The 20,800-nt window shown below is 43.4% G+C and overlaps 1 protein-coding gene across 4 annotated transcripts in view; it reads left to right on the forward strand.

Moving 5' to 3' along the window:
* ABCC9 (ATP binding cassette subfamily C member 9) overlaps positions 1–20,800 on the forward strand; it is a 104,927-nt gene that overhangs the window by 41,408 nt on the left and 42,719 nt on the right. For 3 of the 4 annotated variants that reach the window (XM_039347376.1, XM_039347378.1, XM_039347375.1), the window contains exons 16-23: positions 1,293–1,365; positions 2,781–2,886; positions 7,509–7,547; positions 9,829–9,927; positions 14,802–14,886; positions 17,858–17,938; positions 19,010–19,147; positions 20,229–20,354. In XM_039347376.1, the coding sequence (XP_039203310.1) occupies positions 1,293–1,365; positions 2,781–2,886; positions 7,509–7,547; positions 9,829–9,927; positions 14,802–14,886; positions 17,858–17,938; positions 19,010–19,147; positions 20,229–20,354 (747 nt within the window). The remainder of the gene's footprint in view (positions 1–1,292; positions 1,366–2,780; positions 2,887–7,508; positions 7,548–9,828; positions 9,928–14,801; positions 14,887–17,857; positions 17,939–19,009; positions 19,148–20,228; positions 20,355–20,800) is intronic. The other variant, XM_039347377.1, reaches the window with a different exon arrangement.

Below are 20,800 nucleotides of genomic sequence, written 5' to 3' on the forward strand. Positions count from 1 at the left end.
TCTATCTATCTATCTATCTATCTATCTATCTATCTATCTATCTATCTATCTATCTATCTATCTCAGTGATGGCGAACCTTTTAGAGACCAAGTGCCCAAACTGCAACCCAAAACCCACTTATGCATCATTGGGTGCTGGGTGGGTGTGGCCCATTGGGTGGGCATGGCGCATTGGGTGGGCGTGGCTGTGGTGATAACAGCAGACTGGGTGGGACTAAAAAGTTCAATCAATCAATTCCAACTTTGCAAGATCTTTTTTTCCCACAAGAAGTTGAAATTGACTGATTGATTGAACCTTTTTTTTTGTACATGGCGGCAGAGGCCTAAAGCGAAAAGGTTTTATAAAACCCAGCTGAAGGCCTAGGACTGGGACAACAGCACGCGTGCCCACAGAGAGGGCTCTGAGTGCCACCTCTGGCACCCGTGCCATAGGTTCGCCACCACTGATCTATCTATCCATCTATCCATCCATCCATCCATCCATCCATCCAGTTTATTGGCTGTTCGTCTTACTGCCAGGTAACCCTGGCAGCTTACGATATCTAAAAACAAAAACAAAACTAGATACTGTAAATAAAATACTACAAAAGCATGGAAGTGCCAAATACAATAGCTAAAAGGCAAAATCAATCTGCAAATAGGATGAGCAGAGGGAGGGAGGGAGGTGGGATTTGAGGTTAATCTATCAAGCTAGCTAGCAGAGCCAGGCCACTAGGCTCTTATGGAAGATCAGAAGTGTTGGAGTGGGTGGGCAAGATGTTCCAGAGGGCAGATGCAACAGCAGAAAAGGCCCTAATCCTGGACCCCACCTGCTGGACCGTGCAGCATGCCTCCTCTGCAGGCACAGGTAGGGTGGGCCAATCCAATGGGATAAAACAGTCCCTTAAAGAACCAGAAACCCACGCCAGAAACAAAGAGCTTAAAAGATAATTACCAAAGCCTTGAACCGCACCGAGAGACAGACCAGCAGCTCGATTTTTACCATACGTTTTGCTTTGTTTTTCATTTATTACTTGTTGTATTCATCTTCCCTGAAAAGGATTGTTTTGTACTTAAAACAGTATTCTAAATATTGGAACATTTTGGAAAGCATGTTTATTATGTAGCACACCCATTTTAAAGTCCCTTGGCATCTTTTATTCTCGTGTCATTTCAGTAATCTCTTTTTTTAAAAAAAAGCTTTGTATCCTTACCTGGTTTGTAAGAGACACAGCTGTGCTTGCTTATTAGCTTCAGCATAATTATTACACGCACCTGTTGGCAGTTCTAATATACGATATTATGCATTGCAGGTAACCAACGGATACTTTTCCTGGGGAAGTGGGCTCGCCACATTATCTGGTATTGATATCCGAATCCCAACAGGTAAATGAATTTTGCACGTTCAGTATCATTTTGTTCAGCACATTTTTCAATTGCCTCTAGATACTTAGGAACATTTAAAAGGATCGTGCATAGATTAACTATAGAACAATCTACAAACCATCCAGATTTACCCATATAGTGATATAGACGGTGTATATCAATCAATCAGAACAGAAACTGGAAGAGACCTTGGAGGTCTTCTAGTCCATCCCCCTAATCCAACCCCCAACTCTATACCATTTCAGACAAATAGCTGTCCAGTCTCTTCTTAAAAACCTCCAGTGTTGAAGCATCCACAACTTCTGACAGCAAATTGTTTCACTGATTACTTGTTAATTGTTCTCACTGTTAGAAGTTTCTCCTTAATTCCAGGTTGCTTCTCTCCATTGTTTCTTGTCCTGCCCTCTGGTACTTTGGAAAATAAGTTGACCCCCTCTTCTTTGTGGCAGACTCTCAAATACTAGAATACTGCTAATATGTCCCCCCTAGACTGGCCATACCCAAATCCTGCAATCGTTAGGTATATCTCTATCTCTATATCTCCAGCTCCAGCTCCACCTCCATCTCTATCTCTATCTCCACCTCCACCTCCACCTCCACCTCTACCTCTGTCTCTGTCTCCGTCTCCGTCTCCATCTCCATCTCCATCTCCATTTCTGTCTCTGTCTCCGTCTCCGTCTCCGTCTCTATCTCTATCTCCACCTCCACCTCCACCTCCACCTCCACCTCTATCTCCACCTCCACCTTCACCTCCACCTCTACCTCTACCTCTGTCTCTGTCTCCGTCTCCGTCTCCATCTCTGTCTCTGTCTCCGTCTCCGTCTCTATCTCCATCTCCATCTCCACCTCCACCTCCACCTTCACCTCCACCTCCACCTCCACCTCTACCTCTATCTCCATCTCCATCTCCACCTCCACCTCCACCTCCACCTCCACCTCCACCTCCACCTCCACCTCCACCTCTATCTCCACCTCCACCTTCACCTCCACCTCTACCTCTACCTCTACCTCTATCTCTATCTCTATCTCTCTAAAGTTTTTTAAGGTACGGCCATCTATTCATTTTCTTGGAACAAGACTTCAAAATAGACAGCCACAGGAATTTTTTTGGTTTGTTTAAAATCTCTTACATTGAAATAAATGGGATGTCTATAATCTGCCTGAGCTTATTTCTAACCAAACAGCTCTTCCCTTGAGAGATTTATAGCCATTCCTTTTCCCCAAACAATGTACTGCAAAATGGCCGACAACCCAAATAAACAACGATCAAAGCAGAAGCTTAGAATGTGAAGGGCATCTATTCTTGAAATACGGGGGTGTTTATGCCTATAGGCAAGCAGTTGGAATAATCATTAACTGAATACGCTACGGAAGGAATGGGTTAAAACGTCTAATTTTGATTTATTAATTTGTAGGCCAGATGACTATGATTGTAGGACAAGTTGGCTGTGGCAAATCTTCTCTCCTTCTTGCTATCCTCGGTGAGATGCAAACATTGGAAGGGAAAGTTCATTGGAACCGGTATGTTTTCAAGTTGGTTAACTCAAACCGGGGTTGTCTGGAGAGAGAGGATTAAATCCGGATGAAGGAGCTATTTTTAATCTCGCAAATCATGAGCGGCTCAAGCAATGAATGACATGAAGGATAATATTTGCGATCAATAAATCAGTCAGGGAACTTGATTAATATGGCCTGTTTTAATTGTGAAATTTAGCGCTGGAAGAAAGATCAATGCATAGTCTGTCACGAAAGGAGCTTTGATGATGTCTAAACTATTAGGGGATTCAGACGGCATGATCTTATGCTGGTAGCTTTCCAATGTTTCCTTAGGACTGTTTTCCCATTAAAAAGAAATGCAGGATAGTACAATTTAACTTTTTGATAGATCATAGTAGGTATCTCTGGGGATCACAAGGGCTAGAAATGTGTTTGTTTTTGTTTACGAATGAAGACTGAAAGTTTGTGGAGTCCTGCAAAAGCAGGAGATGAATGCAATGGCCCTGTGATTGTAAACCAGAAGCTTGATCTATCCCTGAATTGTAATTTTAACTGGTGCAAACAAATTTGCTTACGTTTTCGCTGACAATTTCAGGCTGCCTGACAGAAAGGTGTTTCCAGGAGTTCACAGGTATTACTGAATTCAACTCTGGTGTTTTCAGTTCCCTGACATAATCATTAAGATTTTAATTTCTCCCATCATTCCCTTGCGACGTAATTCTGCATGCTTAAGTTTGTCCAGTCATCATCTAAAGCAGTGGTTCTCAACCTTTTTAATGCCGCGACCCCAACCAGTCATAAGTCGAGGACTACCCAACTGGTTGTAAGTCAAGGACTACGCAACCGGTCGTAAGTCGAGGACTTTCCCTGCCCGGGCGTGCCGCGCATGCGTGGTGCCGCCCCCTGCGCCGGCCAAGGCGTAGCTGGCAAGCAGCAGACACGGCACAGGCCGACCACCGGCTGGGCCACCAGCTGGCCCAGCCCAAGGGAGGTAAGGCACCCGCCGGGCCCCACATGCGCCAGCAACCCTCCCTGCGCCCGCCAGCTTCCCACCTCCCACCCCTGGCCCTCTTTTGCTTACATTTTTAGTAGTTGCTCAGCAGGGAAGAGTGGAAGCTTCCAGACAGCTCGCCTTCGCTGCAGACAACTTGCAGCACCGTTTGCAGACTGGGACTTTTGGCGGGTTCAGCAGGGCAGAGACAGCCTGGACAATTCCTATTGGCTTTTGAAAGTCAATAGAATTAGACTCTATTCAAGAGAGTCTATTCTATTGGCTTTCAAAAGCCAACAGAATAAAAGGGAGTAGCACAGCTAAGGAAAAGGGGGAAAAAATGGTGGACTGCATTGTTTGGCGACTCCCGGGAAATGGTCGTTCGACCCCCAATGGGGTCGCGACCCACAGGTTGGGAACTGCTGATCTAAAGCAATGTTTCTCAACCTTAGCTATGTTAAGCTATGTGGACTACAACTCCCAGAGAGTTGTAGAGAGAAATAGTCTCAACTATTTTAAAGAGCAGAATGCTGATTTGCCAGTAATTCAGAATCAGATTTTCAAACCTATGCTTCTTATACAGTATACCAGGGGTAGGCAACCTTGGCTCTTTTATGACTCGTGGACTTCAACTCATAGAATTCTTGAGCCAGCCATGCTGCCTCAGGAATTCTGGGAGTTGAAGTCCATGAGTTATAAAAGAACCAAGGTTGCCTACTCTTGCTTATACTGTATATTCAACTTCTAATCACTCTACAAAAAAGCAATTTCTGTAGTTTAGTATAGATAGTTCCACGTTAGAGGTATGTTATGAGCAGTAAGCATTTCCAGAAGGCTGGCTATGATATATCCGTCAGATTTTCAATAGTACGTTGACTGTAGGTTCTCCAAAATCTAGGGACAGAGAGTCATTTGCCTACGAAAATAGTCTGGGTTGCAGAAATGTACAAATATGTTTTACTGAGATTTCTATACTGTCCTTGTAATATCAAGGCTGGGACTGTTGATATCAGAATCTCCAAGCATTTGTGGTTCTCCTGTGCCTCTTATCAAAGTTCTTAGTGAGGAATATCTCCATACATTTAAACAGAGCAAGGAATTCTGTGTCTGTTTCATTGTCCCTACATTGGCTGAGACTTATCAGATCTACAAAAGATCTACCTAAAAATGTAGTATATGCAGAAGGATGTCCTCCATCTTGATAAAAATCTATTCTCTTCATTTATCTTCTGTCAAATGCCCTGAATTTCAGCACGTAGAGTTTAATCATACAGCTCCTGGACTGTGGGGGGTCCTTGGTGCTCTCTAAGCTTGGTAGGTTTTTTGCAGACATTTCATTACCCAACTAGGTAACATCATCAGAAGAAGGTGGGGTTTGCTCTCTCGCTATTTTTTTTTCTATTGGTAATCCTTGGATCCTAAAAACTTGACTCTTAAGATTAGCAGCACTCTGTTGACTAGGATTACATACATATTACAACTTCATTTTTTTAAAATTTCTTTGCTTGCTTCAGCTTCTTCCTGCATTCTAAAATTTTACCTCACATACCTGGTTTTCAAGAAGAATATCTGCCTCTATGCAGCACAGAGTCTGCAAGATGCTTTTCCTTCTTTTGTGTGTTTCCATAGACTAGATGTGAGCTGCAGTGATGCATTAATGATGTACATTTCAACCATACCTAAAACACTACATTTATCTACATGTTTATCCTTTTTATAGATTCTTTAATCCAGGGGTCCCCAACCCCCGGTCCGTGGACCAATACTGGGCCGCAGCATGCCAGCAACCGGTCCACACAAACAAGCAAAGCCCCATCCAAAGGATGCAGGCAGCGCACAAAACCACACACTCTCCAGTCCGTGGAAAAACCTTTCTCCACGGAACTGGTCCCTGGTGCCCAAAAGGTTGGAGACCTCTGCTTTAAGGAATACAGACCCTTGTAAAAAAGGAGGAATCCTGTGACATTAGGAATGTTTATTTTCCAAGAGATGTTTTAAATCAGTGGTTCTCAAGTTTTTTAATGCCGCGATCCCCAACCAGTCGTAAGTTGAGGACTACTCAACCGGTCGTAAGTCGAGGACTACTCAACTGGTGCAGCACTGTTTGCAGAATGGGACTTTTGGCGGGCTCAGCAGGGCAGAGACAGCCTGGACAATTCCTATTGGCTTTTGAAAGCAATAGAATTAGACTCTATTCAAGAGAGTCTATTCTATTGGCTTTCAAAAGCCAATAGAATAAAAGGGAGTAGCACAGCTAAGGAAGAGGGGGAAAAAAATGGCGGACTGCGTTGTTTGGCGACCCCCGTGAAATGGTCATTCGACCCCAAATGGGGTCCCGACCCACAGGTTGAGTGTTTTAAATATTAATACTAAGTAGAGCATTAAAATAATCATTTCCAATGGACATTTAGCACAGCACTAAATTTCCAGTTGAAATGCCGCTATCCATAATGTTGATTTTGAAATGAACTAACAGTTACAATGGTGAGCTCCATATCACCATATCTCAGAATAAATTCACTTCATAAAGGCTCTCTGACACCATTCGTGAGTATCCAAAGAATACCAGGAGGCGATGTATGGTCATCATATTGATTTCTCATTATCAGTGGAAACCTTTTGGATACTCAGAAGGGGTCCAGGAAGAGCAGAGGACAGGTGTAGAAATGTTGGCTTTTTAAAAAAAAATTTGAGCAAGAAATATTTTTATAATAGTATGAAGCCAACTACCGATGAACCAAATCTATTTGATATTTTTGGGAAAAATTAAGGGAAAATAGAGATTTTAGCATATAAGGAACGGTTGCTGGAATTGGGTATGTCTAGTTTAATGAAGAGAAGGATGATGGGGGGACAGGATAGCCGTGTCCCAATATCTCAGGGGCTGACACAAAGAAGAGGGAGTCAAGCTATTCTCCAAAGCGCCTGAAGGCAGGACAAGAAGCAATGGATGGAAACTGATCAAGGAGAGAAACAATCTAGAACTAAGGATAAACTTCCTGACAGTTAGAACAATTAACCAGTGGAACAACCTGCCTCCAGAAGCTGTGAATGCTCCAACACTGGAAGTTTTTAAGAAGAGACTGGACAGCCATTTGTCTGAAATGGTATAGGAGAGGAGTAGGCAACCTTGGCTGTTTTATGACCCGTGGACTTCAACTCCCAGAATTGCTGAGCCAGCATGGGTCAGCTTGGAAACATCTCCCTTTCCCCTCAGAGTGGCTGGCTCAGGAATTCTGGGAGTTGAAGTCCACGAGTCATAAAAGAGCCAAAGTTGCCTACCGCTGGCATAGGATTTCCTGCCTGAGCAGAGGGTTGGACTAGATGACCTCCAAGATCCCTTCCAACTTTTTATTATTATTATTATTATTATTATTATTATTGTTGTTGTTGTTGTTGTTGTTGTTGTTGTTGTTGTTATTAGTTGCTCTCTGAATTAAGGCTGGTGATGGCCACAAAATGGAGAATTGGCAAGGTCTAATAGCATGATATTCAGCCATCTGTACCAATATGCTTGGTTTTCTTCTTACACATCACAATTAGGATTTTGCTTAATTGTTGGACACCCTTCCTTCCATACTTAAACGTTTATCAGCTCCAATGGTGTTATCTCTTTCTCAACAGTTACTAAAATATTGTTTATTGTAACTTGCAGCATACATGAATCTGAGCCTTCTGTTGAAGCAAGCTGGAGGTATTACTCTTCAATCTGCCCCCTGAAACTTTTTTTTTTGTTTACCTCTCAACCAATACCTCATTTCCTTTCCTCAGATACAATAACTTCCTAAAATATATTAATCCCAAACATCTACAGCACAGTGGTTCCCAGTCTTCGATGCAAATGACTTGAGCCATATGAAGTCCTCATAATGGAATTTCTAGTTTGACTTACAACCACAACTGAGCCCAAAATTTACGTTGCTAAGCGAGACATTTGTTTTGCCCCATGTTATGATCTTTCTTGCCACGGTTGCTAAGTGAATCGCTGCAGTTGTTAAGTGAGTAACACGGTTGTTAAGTGAATCTGGCTTCCCTTATTGACTTTGCTTCTCAGAAAGTCGCAAAAGGGGATCACGTGACCCTGGGACACTGGGCAACCGTCATAAATACGAGTCAGTTGCCAATGGTCTGAATTTTGATCATGTGACCCACAGGGATGCTGCAACGGTCGCAAGTGTGAAAAACGGTCATAAGTCACTTTTTTCAGTGATGTTGTAGCTTTGAACAGTCACTAAATGAACTGCTGTAAGTTGAGGACTACTTGTCTGTAAGGTTCAGAAGACACAGAAGAGGCTTTATAGTCTCATTAGCATCCATTTCCTGAAAAGTCTTCCTTTTTCTTTGCAGTGAAAGGATGTTTGTTACTCAGTATTCACAGGAAGCATTCACACAGCGTAAAAATCAAAATCAAAATCAGAACACTGGAGACAGGGAATCTATCAAAGTACCCAAAGCTAAGCAAATACAGGTAGTCCTCGACATAGGACCACAATTGAGAATAGAATTTCTGTTGTTAAGCAAGGCAATTGTTAAGTGAGTTGCGCCTGATGTTGCAACCTTTTTTTGCCACGCTTGTTAAGCAAATCGCTGAAGTTGTTAAGTGAATCAGGAAGTCATAAAGCAAATCTGACTTTCCCACTAATACCAAAGGACACATTCAGACTCAGGTCAAAGTTCATGCCACAGGAACAACTCCAAACAAAAGGCTCCAGAGGGTATAAAAACCCACTCCCTACATGTGCTCTCTCTCTCTTTTCTGCCAGAGCCATCTTCCTGTCTGGCTCTTCTCTTCAATAAACTGCAACCTTCTTTCTAAAGCAGTCACCATGTTGTTTATTCCTGGCTTGGACTGAACCATGATGAAAATTTTACCTTCAACAGTACAAAGCTCAACATTTTAACATTCAATCCCAATCTGGATGTCTCAGTGATCTAAACTGAAATGCCACCATTTAGCTTCCCTAGTTACTGTAGATACAGAGTCAAGCCAAATATTCATGGTTTTTCCAAACTGATGGACATATGGACTCAAGGAACACAAGATTTCATTTCAGTTCATCTGTCAAATCAGGTAGCTCCTGGGAACCACTGTGTGATCAGATATCCTGGTGATTTAATGGAAATTAACAATGTCTATGCCTTCAAAAACTCCTTACATGTGGACTCTGAGACTACCTAAAATTTCTTCTAACCAACGTTGCATATTTCACAGCACCCATATCTCTTCGAACACATGCCAATAAAAGTTGCAGAGTAATTTACCGTATATGCCGGCGTATAAGGCGACTTCCGCGAGCGCTAAAGTCGGCGCCAAAGACAGGGGTCATCTTATACGCCGAGTCGTCTTATACATCGGAAATACTGGTAGTTTCCGGCATATAAGACGACGTTCTAGGAATGCGGCCCGGCGATAAAGACGGGGGTCGTCTTATACGCCGGGTCGCCTTGTACGCCGGCATATACGGTATTAGAATTTTTTTAAAAAAACATAAATGTTCATTAAACGTGAACGGAATATCCACAAATATATTTTTGTAAGGTCTTCATCATTTTTTCCCATTTTTGTTGCATACCTTTTGTACGAGATTTGTATCAGAACTGAAGAAGCTTTTTGGATGCAAAGCAAAAACAAACAAACAAGAAAGTTTTTTTGGGGAGGGGAAGCATCTTTGGGATGATCCTGTCTCCTCTTTGCATGCCAAGTCTCCTGACTTAGAGATAAATGTGAATTCACCGGATATGGACCACACTTTTTAAGCAAGGAGTTTTGTCACACAAAAAAAAGTCAAGCTAAAGTAGAGACTGGGTGCTTCGCTAACCTAATTCTTCTTTCCCCTTAAATCTGGTTTTAACAGCTATTTTCCTTGGTGTGTTTTTTTGTGCCTCCCTCATTTGAATGCACCCTTGTTAAAACCTGTAGGAAGTTGTTCCTTATCCACTGCCTCTAATGCCTCTAAATTCCCCCTTTCCACTAGGAATCGGTTTTCGGTGGCTTACGCAGCTCAGAAGCCTTGGCTCTTGAATGCAACGGTTGAAGAAAACATTATCTTTGGGAGTCCTTTTAATAAACAGAGGTAAAAATTTCACATCTTTCTCTTTCCAAACAACAAGGGTGCCAGAATTCCTGCACTTTTTCTAGATTCAGCTGGGAGATAATTACAGCGCAATGACAAACTGGTGTTTGGCACTCGGCACCACTTAGCTAATGCGGGCTGATCTTGAAAATGAAGCAAGGCTGGCCTAGGTGAGTTGAAATTTGGATGGCTGGACTTTGTGTGGATTCCAGGGCTGCTGGACCAGGCTGGAAAATTGGAATAATATCCCAGAAAAAAAGGTAGAGGTAGTCCTCGCTTAACGACCATTCATTTAGTGACTGCTCACAGTTATGACAGCACTGAACAAGTGATCGTTATAGACCTCCTTGGATTTACAGCCTTAGCAGCCCTCCTTTGGTCAGCTGATCAAAATTCAGGTGTGGGGCAGCCCACCTGTATTGACGTCCCACCATACACTTCTAAATATGGCAAGTCACTCAGAGTTTCCTGTGGTAAGATAGGCAGCCAATAAATTGGATAAGTAAAAATAAATTAAATGAACTTCAAATGCCCCCACCCACTTATCTCCCTTCCAACTCTGCCCTTTTAACCACTGTGCACGCTGCCGCTGCCACTTATATTGCTACCAGCTGCCACTCCTTGCTGACCTTGGCTGAATTCTTTCTCCTGCTGCTTATGAGGTACACTCGGGCTAGGTGCACCTGGTCAGCAGCGGGAGGAAGAGGATAGGAGGGTCAGCGAGGGGTGGTAGTGTAGTGCAGGACAATGAAAAGAGCAGATATTAAGGGGAGAGAAAGGTAGGCAAAGAAGTTGAAGCAGAGGTCAGCATGGCGGGACAGGAGACGCTAGAGCAGGGGTCTTCAAACTTGGCCCTTTTATGACTTGTGGACTTCAACTCCCAGAATTCCTCAGCCAGCTTGTCTGGCTGAGGAATTCTGAGAGTTGGAGTCCACAAGTCATAAAAGGGCCAAGTTTGAAGACCCCTGAGTTAGAGGTCCTCACCTGAAAATCAAAACTAGCTACTATGATTGTTGGCCGGGCAGGGACAAAAATATCCAGTGAAATGAATGAAATGGGAAATGGCCCCCTTGTCAGTCAAATAGGAGTGCTGATTTACCACCGGCCTATCAGGTATTTAGCAGCCAAGGACACAGCAGCACAAAGAAACAACAGTTAATGATTTAATAGCCAGCCATCAACACTCTAATTAACAACTAAAACCTACACGCAATCAGGCGTTATATAACTATAATGTGTAGAACAGCCCAGTGCACACACGAGCCTAAAAGCTTGGAAGAATAAACCTTTGGTCCCGATGGCTGACTCTGGTTGGATTCCGCAAAACCAAAACAAGTGGAATTGCCAAGTGGTGCAGTCACAATGTTGTTTCGCCTAACAACTGCCTTGCTAAGGAATGGAAATTCCAGTCCAATTAGGGTCATTAAGCACGGATTATTTGTAAAGATAAAAGTTTCCCTGTCAATCATGTCCAACTCTCATCTCTGTTTCTTGGCTGAGGGAGCCAGCGTTGTCCGAAGACAATTTCCGTGGTCATGTAGTCAGCATGGCTGTACGCCAAAGATGCACAAACAAGCAAAGCCCCATCCGTGGGATGCAGGCAGCACACAAAACCACGTGCCCTCCAGTCCACAGAAAAACCTCTCTCCACGTAACCCAGTGGTTCTCAACCTTTTTAATGCCGCGACCCCCAACCGGTTGTAAGTCGAGGACTACTCAACCGGTCGTAAGTCGAGGACTACTCAACTGATGCAGCACCGTTTGCAGAATGGGACTTTTGGCGGGCTCAGCAGGGCAGAGACAGCCTGGACAATTCCTATTGGCTTTTGAAAGCCAATAGAATTAGACTCTATTCAAGAGAGTCTATTCTATTGGCTTTCAAAAGCCAATAGAATAAAAGGGAGTAGCACAACTAAGGAAAAGGGGGGGGGGAAAATGGCAGACTGCGTTGTTTGGCGACCCCCGTGAAATGGTCTTTCGACTCTAAATGGTTGAGAAGCACAGGTTGAGAACCACTGACGTAACCGGTCCCTGGTGCCCAAAAGGTTGGGGACCTCTGGTCTGGCCTACTGGTAGCAACAACCATTTGCATCTTGAAGCCCTGAAAACTGCAGGTCTAAAATCACCAAGAATACCTGATGCCTTCCTTCATTTTCCTTTCCTTTCATCTTTACAAGACTGGCGGCAGTGCATCCAGAAGCTGACAAAATAACCTTACAAGCTAGTCAGCGAGAAGACACTCTTTTAAACTGCCATCCTTCCCTGTAAATTTCTTCTAAGCTGCATTCCCCAGTTACCTCGTAAAATGTGAAGTGGGAAGGCAATGCATTTGCTAAGATAACCTTTCCCTGTTTGCAGGCCTTGTCAAATGCTCTTGTAAGTCGCCCGCCTCTCTTCCCTCCCCTGGCCATGTTCTCTGATCCTGGAAAGTGTTTTCCAAAAAAGGATATGATGAAATGGAGGATGGGAAAACATCTCTATAGCTCCCAAGAGGAAAACAGAAGGAGTAGGTTAATAAAAGCAGCCCAGTGCTATTGACTTAAAACTTAGTGGAATTGATCCTAATCAGAGGCACAGCTCCAGATGTGGGTTATCAATCATAATATGGGAGCTGAGGCTGAATTTAAAGTTTATGATATCAGTTCCAAGGGAAAAAATTGGCGGAGGAAGAGGGGAAGTCATACATTTAAAAATAAAGAATAATTAGAGCACTTCTGAGTGAATACTATCAACACAGGAAATGGGTTTTCGATTCCCAGACTAGCCTTTTGCACCAAAATCATTTTGCTACTTTCCCACCCACCCCGTTTTCTTTTATTCCATGTTTATATTTAATTTGAAGGGGAAACAAAAGGAATATTACTGTTATTTAATATTTGGGAATCGCAAGTCACCCAGAACATTATCCTCATATCCTGAATTTCTATAGTGGTTCACACAACAAGCTCTGATTGCTTAATTAATTCATGTCGTAGGTTCAGACAAAAACACAAACTCATAAACTAAACATACAGGCTTCATTAAGAATTTTTTTTTTTTTTAAAAAGACCAATTTCAAACAAGCCAAACTTAGCATGATGTACCAATGAAAACAGATTCTTGTCTGACTTATTTATTTCACAAATTTATACAGCTGCCCGTCTCACAAAATATGCCTCTGGGCAGCATACAAGCATTGCAGCAATTAAAAACCATAGAACAATCTTTTTTAAAAAAAACCTGAAACTTGAGTCTTTTTGTTTGTTTGTTTGTTTAATCTGAAAACTAAGATTGCACTAGAGTACAGGTAATCCTTGATTTACAACAGTTCGTTTAGTGCAGTGGTTCTCAACCTTTTTAATGCCGTGACCCCCAACCGGTCGTAAGTCGAGGACTACTCAGCTGGTGCAGCACCGTTTGCAGAATGGGACTTTTGGCGGGCTCAGCAGGGCAGAGACAGCCTGGACAATTCCTATTGGCTTTTGAAAGCCAATAGAATTAGACTGTATTCAAGAGAGCCTATTCTATTGGCTTTCAAAAGCCAATAGAATAAAAGGGAGTAGCACAGCTAAGGAAAAGGGGGAAAAATGGCAGACTGCGTTGTTTGGCGACCCCCGTGAAATGGTCGTTCGACCCCAAATAGGGTCCCGACCCACAGGTTGAGAACCACTGGTTTAGTGACTGTTCAAATTGACAATGACACTGAAAAAAGTGATTTGTGGCTGTTTTTCACACCTAAGACCACTGCAGCATCCTCTTGGTCACGTGATCAAAATTCAGACGCTTGGCAACTGGCTCATATTTATGATGACTGCAGTGTCCCAGGAGGTCATGTGATCCCCTTTTGCAAACTTCTGACAGACAAAGTCAATGGGGAAGCCAGATTCACTCAACACACGTGTTGCTAACTTAACAACTACAATGATTCACTTAGCCACGGTAGCAAGAAAGATTGTAAAATGGAGAAAAACTCATTTAATAACTGTCTCGCTTAGTCGTAAGTTGAGGACTGCCTGTGTCACTTGGTCATTTAAAGATCCAATGGCTCCATTTCCAAAAAAACAGCAAAGTTTACTTCATTTTAATTTTGCTTTGATATAAGGAACGGTTGCTGGAATTGGGGATGTCTAGTCTAAAGAAGAGAAGGACGAGGGGAGACATGATAGCAGTCTTCCAATATCTCAGGGGCTGCCACAAAGAAGAGGCAGTCAAGCTATTCTCCAAAGCGCCTGAAGGCAGGACAAGAAGCAATGGATGGAAACTAAGGAGAAACTTCCTGACAGAACAATTAACCAGTGGAGCAACCCGTCTCTAGAAGCAGTAAATGCTCCAACACTGGAAGTTTTTAAGAAGAGACTGGACAGCCATTTGTCCGAAATGGTATAGGGTTTCCTGCCTGAGACGGGGGTTGGACTAGATGACCTCCAAGGTCCCTTCCAACTTTATTATTATTATTATTTCTCATGGCTGAAGGCAGATCCCTCCTGCTTGATCTAATGGGATAGGTAGATGCTTGGGAAGGGGCAGTCTCTCAAATAACCTAGTGCCACGCCATGCCATGTTGGGCTTTAGGGGTCAAAACCAGTACCCAGAAGCAGACTGGGAACCAATGCAGCTCACGGAGCATTTACAAACAATGTTTCTGAACCTTGACAACTTTTTTCAGTGGCGTTATAACTTTGAACGATCACTAAACGAACTGTGGTAAGTTGAGGACTGCCTGTCATCTGTTTTAACTGTATTATAAATCAGCCAGCCTCTGTAGAAACTGTCTTCCATCTGACTTCCACCTCTAGTCCATCTTTGTTCCAGATTTGATTTGTTAGCCTTTAAAACCTTCCAGTCTTCTCTGGACCTCATGCTTTTTTTTTTTTTTTTAAATATTTCTTCCACAGGTACAAAACAGTCACTGATGCCTGTTCCCTACAACCTGACATTGATCTGTTGCCCTTTGGAGATCAGACAGAAATTGGAGAAAGGGTAAATTCAGAAAGATGACTTCATTGTTATTTTTCAGACCCTCCAGCATTATTAAGAGACCTCCGTAATGCTGGAGTGTATCCACTGTTGCTCAAGCAACGACCTCTGGACCCTCAGGCTGATTTCGTGTGGTCCCTCTGCGGGAGATCACTTCAGACCGAGGATCCAACTGGATTGAGTCGGTGTACATATTTAGTTAAAAAATTAAATGAGGTTAGAATTGCCCCTTCCTTGCAGATGGATGCTTAGGAAAGAGAGAAGCGGGACCAAAATGGAAAGTATCGTCCTTCTTCTCCTCATCCTACCTTTTCTCCAGGGACTCAAGCCATCAGCTTTACAATTTTATCCCAATTTTAACAGCCCTGTGAGATAAGCTGAGCTGAGAAACAACAAGTAGCCAAAAGTCACCCAAGAAGTTTTCATGGCTGGAAGCAGATCAGATTGAAAACCGTGGTGGTGCAGTGGTTAGAATGCAGTATTGCGGGCTAACTCTGCTCACTGCTGAGAGTTCAATCTTGAGCAGCTTAAAGTTGACTCAGCCTTCCATCCTTCCGAGGTGGATAAAAGGAGGAGCCAAATTGCTGGGGGCAAAATGCAAATAATGCTGACATTGTAAATTGCCCAGAGTGCTGTAAATCAGGGGTCCTCAACCGTAGCAACTTTAAGACTTGTGGACTTCAATTCCCAGAATTCCTCAGCCAGCTTTGCTGGCTGAGGAATTCTGGGAGTTGAAGTCCACAAGTCTTAAAGTTGCCACGATTGAGGACCCCTGCTGTACCACTATGGAGTGTTATTTAAGTCTAAGTGCTATTGCTGAACTTTGCTCTTCCTAATTTAGTCCTGTTAGTCTCAAAGATGGCTTTGAAGAAACACTATCTTGGGAAACACAGCCTTTAGAGAAAATCAGGTTATACCATCCTTGCATTCATCCTATTACTTAGAATGATGGAGTTGGAAGGGACCTTGGAGGTCTTCTAGTCCAACTCCCTGCCCACGTTGGAGATCCTATGCCATTCTGGACAAGTGTGGCTGTCCAGTCTCTTCTTGTAATGGAGTATCCACAATTTCTGGAGGCACGCCGTTCCACTGATTAATTGTTCGCACTGTCAGGAAATTTCTCCTTAATTCTAGGTTCGATGTCTCTTTAATGATCTTCCACCCGTTTCTTCTCCTGCTGCCTTCAATACTTTGGAGAATTGATTGACCCCCTTCTTCTCTGTGACAGCCTTTCAAAGATGTAACTGTCCAGCCTATTGAAGCCTTTTCAATGCCTCCAATATTTTATTACCCAGCTTGGGATGTCCACCTTAAAATTAAGTAATAATAATAATAGTAGTAAAGTTGGAAGGGACCTTGGAGGTCATCTAGTCCAACCCCCTGCTCAGGCAGGAAACCCTACACCATTTCAGACAAATGGCTGTCCAGTCTCTTCTTAAAAACTTCCAGTGTTGGAGCATTTACTGCTTCTGGAGGCAGGCTGTTCTACTGATTAATTGTTCTAACTGTCAGGAAGTTCTCCTTAGTTCTAGGTTGCTTCTCTCCTTGATTAGTTTCCACCCGTTGCTTCTTGTCCTGCCTTCAGGTGCTTTGGAGAATAGCTTGATCCCTCTTCTTTATGGCAGCCCCTGAGATATTGGAATACTGCTATCATGTACCCCCTTGTCCTTCTCTTCGTTAAACTAGACATACCCAATTCTAGCAACCGTTCCTTATATGTTTTAGCCTCCAGTCCCCTAATCATCTTTGTTGCTCTTCTCTGTACTCTTTCTAGAGTCTCAACATCTTTTTTACATCATGGTGACCAAAACTAGATGCAGTATTCCAAGTGTGGCCTTACCAAAGCATTGTAAAGTGGTATTAACACTTCATGTGATCTTGATTCTATCCCTCTGTTAATGCAGCCTAGCACTGTGTTGGCCTTTTTGGCAGCTGCAGCACACTGCTGGCTCATATTTAGGTGATTGCCTACTAGGACTCCGAGGTCCTTCTCACAGTTACTACTATTGAGTGACTGGTTTTACCTGCATTTTTCTTTCCTGCCTACTACTGTTTCTGCATGTGTTGCCACTCCTGATGAGGTTTGTCATGCTATCAAATGGCTTTCAGCTTCATGGCAACTTCATGGAGCAAGTATGAAGTGCTTCACGGTTCTTGGCAAATCCGTTCCATTACCAGTTAGCTTTGCCATAAGATGGCGTTTATAGCTCACAGTGTTTTGAAATGTCTTATCCCTGCTTATTACAATTGTACGAGAGAGAGAGAGAGAGAGAGAGAGACTCCTTGGGAAAGACCCCGATGTTAGGAAAGATGGAAGGCAAAAAGAGAAGGGGATGGTGGAGGAGGAGACAGCTAGATAGTATCATCAACACAATGAATATAAATTAGGGCCAACCCTCCTGCCCATTGCCCCACCCGCCAGAGACTCCCTGGATCTCCCCCAATCCTGCCCGGCCCCCACAGGCATCCCTCTCCAGGAGCAACATCGAGCAGGCCACACCCACCCTGGCCACGCCCACCCAGCCTGCCATGACCACCATAGCTATGCCCACCCAGTGGGCCACGCCCACCCAGCACCTGGCGATACATAAGTGGGTTTTGGGTTGCAGTTTGGGTATTTGGTCTCTAAAAGGTTCGCCACCACTGCACTGGCAGTGGAGGACGGGGCTGGGGGGCTGGCTTGCTATGGCCCATGGGGTTGTGAAGAGTTGGACACAACTTAGCAACTAAACAACAACAATCCCTGCTTATATGCCAAGATCTTTTTTTCTCCTGTTTTAGACTGTTCACACTTTAGGGTTGTTAGCCAACAGCGCTGAGATTGAATAAACCAATGTCATATAAATTTAGAAGAAGTTTAGTTTTAGAGTGTTTTTTTAAAAAAAAATAGTCGGCATTTTTCAAGGGCTTGTCCATAAAGATGCTGCAATGTTTGGGCAGTCGACTGAAAATTATGGTTTATTATACCCATTAGGGAATTAATTTGAGCGGAGGTCAACGGCAACGCATCTGTGTCGCTCGAGCGCTCTACCAAAACACCAGCATCGTCTTTCTGGTAAGTGAAAAGTACTTTAAAAGAGGCAAAAACAGTTTCAAAATCAGGAAAAAGAAGAATCTAGGTTCCATCCAAAATGATCTACTGGCTGGGGAATTCTGGGAATTGAAATCCACATGGCTTAAAGTTGCCAAGGTGAAAACACTGATCTAGATCAGGGGTCCCCAATCTGTGAGCCACAGCCTACTACCGGTCTGTGGCCTATTCACAATCAGATCACGTGAATGGCTGGCTGGTGTGCACAGCCTCACTCCCTTGAGCGTTGCGGGGGCTTGCAGCCCCACTTGTGCGAGCATTGCAGGTGCTCAGGACCCCATTTGTGTGAGCGCTCAGGGCCTCAGGCGCACGCTCACAGCCTCACTCGCGTGAACCTCACTGGCAAAAATCGGGCGTGATTCATTTAACAAGCACCTTGCTTTGCAATAGAAATTGTGATCTCAGTTGTGGTCATAAGGTGAGGACTCCCTGGCTACCTGGCTGTTAGATATTATTTTTTCCACACACCCCACCTCCGCACCCCAGCTTATAATACCAGATTTGGATGGCAAGGCAAATATTCAGCAGAGTGTTTGTATGTGTCGACAATATGCTGAAAATGGGAAAATAACTTGCTTCTTTTCAGAGTTCCAAAACTTAGTAGAACTATGAACGTGGGAGAAAGTTTTGTCTATCATGTCCCTGTATCCTCTCACCAAATTTTTAGGTGATGCATCAGCTAAAAAAAAGTTGCCCAATCTCACTTAGAGGTTTAAGACAGCTATAATTTTAAAGAGATGATGATTGTGAAAAACTCATTAATTTAAAGGAGAAAAGTAATATTTTAACTGAATTAATTTATTGGCCAAGGCCAAAAAATGCATAAGCAAATTACAGAAGGAGATCTATAATAATCTTCTATCTCCCCTCCATCAGCACTGAGAGTGCAGTATTGAATATTATCAGTGGGAATGCCATTCTACCGGTATGTGTAGCAGAAGTAAGGTAGCGATAACAAGAGGTGCTGGAGACAATAAGATAGAATATAATATCTCTTTTGTGAGGCTTTGTTTAATTTCCTATATGGAATTCCAGGATGACCCATTTTCTGCCTTGGACATTCACCTCAGTGACCACTTAATGCAAGAAGGCATTGTGAAATTCCTGAAAGATGACAAGAGGACACTCGTCTTAGTGACTCATAAACTGCAGTATCTTCCACATGCTGACTGGGTAAGATGGGTGGATGAGTGGGTGGATGGATGGAAGGAGGGAGGGAGGGAGGGATATGGATGGGTAGATGGGTGGATGGATGGATGGAGGGAGGGAGGGAGGGAGAGAGAGAGAGAGAGAGAGACAGACAGACAGACAGACAGGATGGAGGGATGGAGGGAGGGAGGGAGAGGGAGAGAGATATATGGATGGAGGGATAGATAGATAGATAGATAGATAGATAGATAGATAGATAGATAGATAGATAGATGGATGGATGGATGGATGGACGGTCAGATGGGCAGGCAGGCAGGCAGGCAGACAGACAAAAAGGATGGGGAGAGAGAGAGAGAGAGAGAGAGAGAGAGAGAGAGAGAGAGAGAGAGAGAGAGAGAGAGAGAGAGAGAGAGAGAAATGGATGGATAAAGACAGACAGACAGACAGACAATTATGGATGGATGGGTGGATGGATTGGCCCAAAGTCCCCCAGCTGTCTTTCATGGCCAAGGCAAGACTAGAACTCACATCTCCTGGTTCTAACCCTGGACTAAACAGGCTATATGACAAACATGTCTATATCAACGAAGACAAGGGTAAAGGATTCAAGGGGCAGCATTTTGCTTCAACGACTGGATACAAATCAATTCTCACAGATGTGGTGTCTAAGCAAGAGTCATAGATGAATGAAATGTAGGTTTGATCTCAGAATTCATCTGCTGCTCAGAATTCATCATGGTACAAAGAAGCTCTTTTGTTACTGACAACTGGAAGAGAAGGCAACTAGTTAAGAAAACATCCTTGGTAGAAAAGTGATGTTAATCTATGCCATGCCATCTCAGATTTATTATCTGATAATAATATTAAAGTGTGCTGGCTTAACTCACTAAGTCCCAAACAGAACACCTGTAATCTATGCATAGACTCTATTAAGCTCCCAGGACTGAAGTCCAGAATCAGTTCTGAGGTCAACAAGGTCAGCACCGGTAGATGATTCCAGATGCCTCACACTACACTTTTTATAATTTCACCCACAGATAGATTTCCAGTATCCAAACAGGCAGATATTTATGGAAGAGCTTCACGGTTTACTTTTCCTTCTTAGATCATTGCCATGAAAGATGGCACTGTTCTCCGAGAAGGGACCCTGAAGGACATCCAAACTAAAGACGTGGAGCTGTACGACCACTGGAAAACTCTCATGAATCGTCAAGACCAGGAACTGGAAAAGGTAAATATGAAGAGCAGGAAAATGAAGGCCTGGTTTGATCCATACGTGGTGACCTTCGGTGGCATTTCTATCCAAATCTTCTTTGTTGGAAGTCTCTTGGTGAAAGGTTGTGGTGCTCACACCAAGAAGCAAGCAGGCAAATTCAGGTCTACCAATGTTAATTGAAATACATGCTACCACTAAAATTGTAAAATTGCTAGCATAATAAAACAGCCATCGATTACTAGACTGTTGGGGGCAATAGGCCGACTCTCTAAACTGCTTAGAGAGACTGTAAAGCACTGCAAAGCGGTATATAAGTCTAAGTGCTATTGCTATATAAGTGCTATTGCTATATAAGTCTAAGTGCTGTTGCTATTCCTTAGAGCAGGGGTAGGCAACCTTGGCTCTTTTATGACTCGTGGACTTCAACTCCCAGAATTCCTGAGCCAGCATGGCTCAGTATG

This window comes from Crotalus tigris, unplaced genomic scaffold, assembly GCF_016545835.1.
Source record: "Crotalus tigris isolate CLP2741 ecotype Arizona unplaced genomic scaffold, ASM1654583v1 scf7180000018068.1947079, whole genome shotgun sequence".
Classification (NCBI taxonomy): Eukaryota; Metazoa; Chordata; class Lepidosauria; order Squamata; family Viperidae; genus Crotalus; species Crotalus tigris.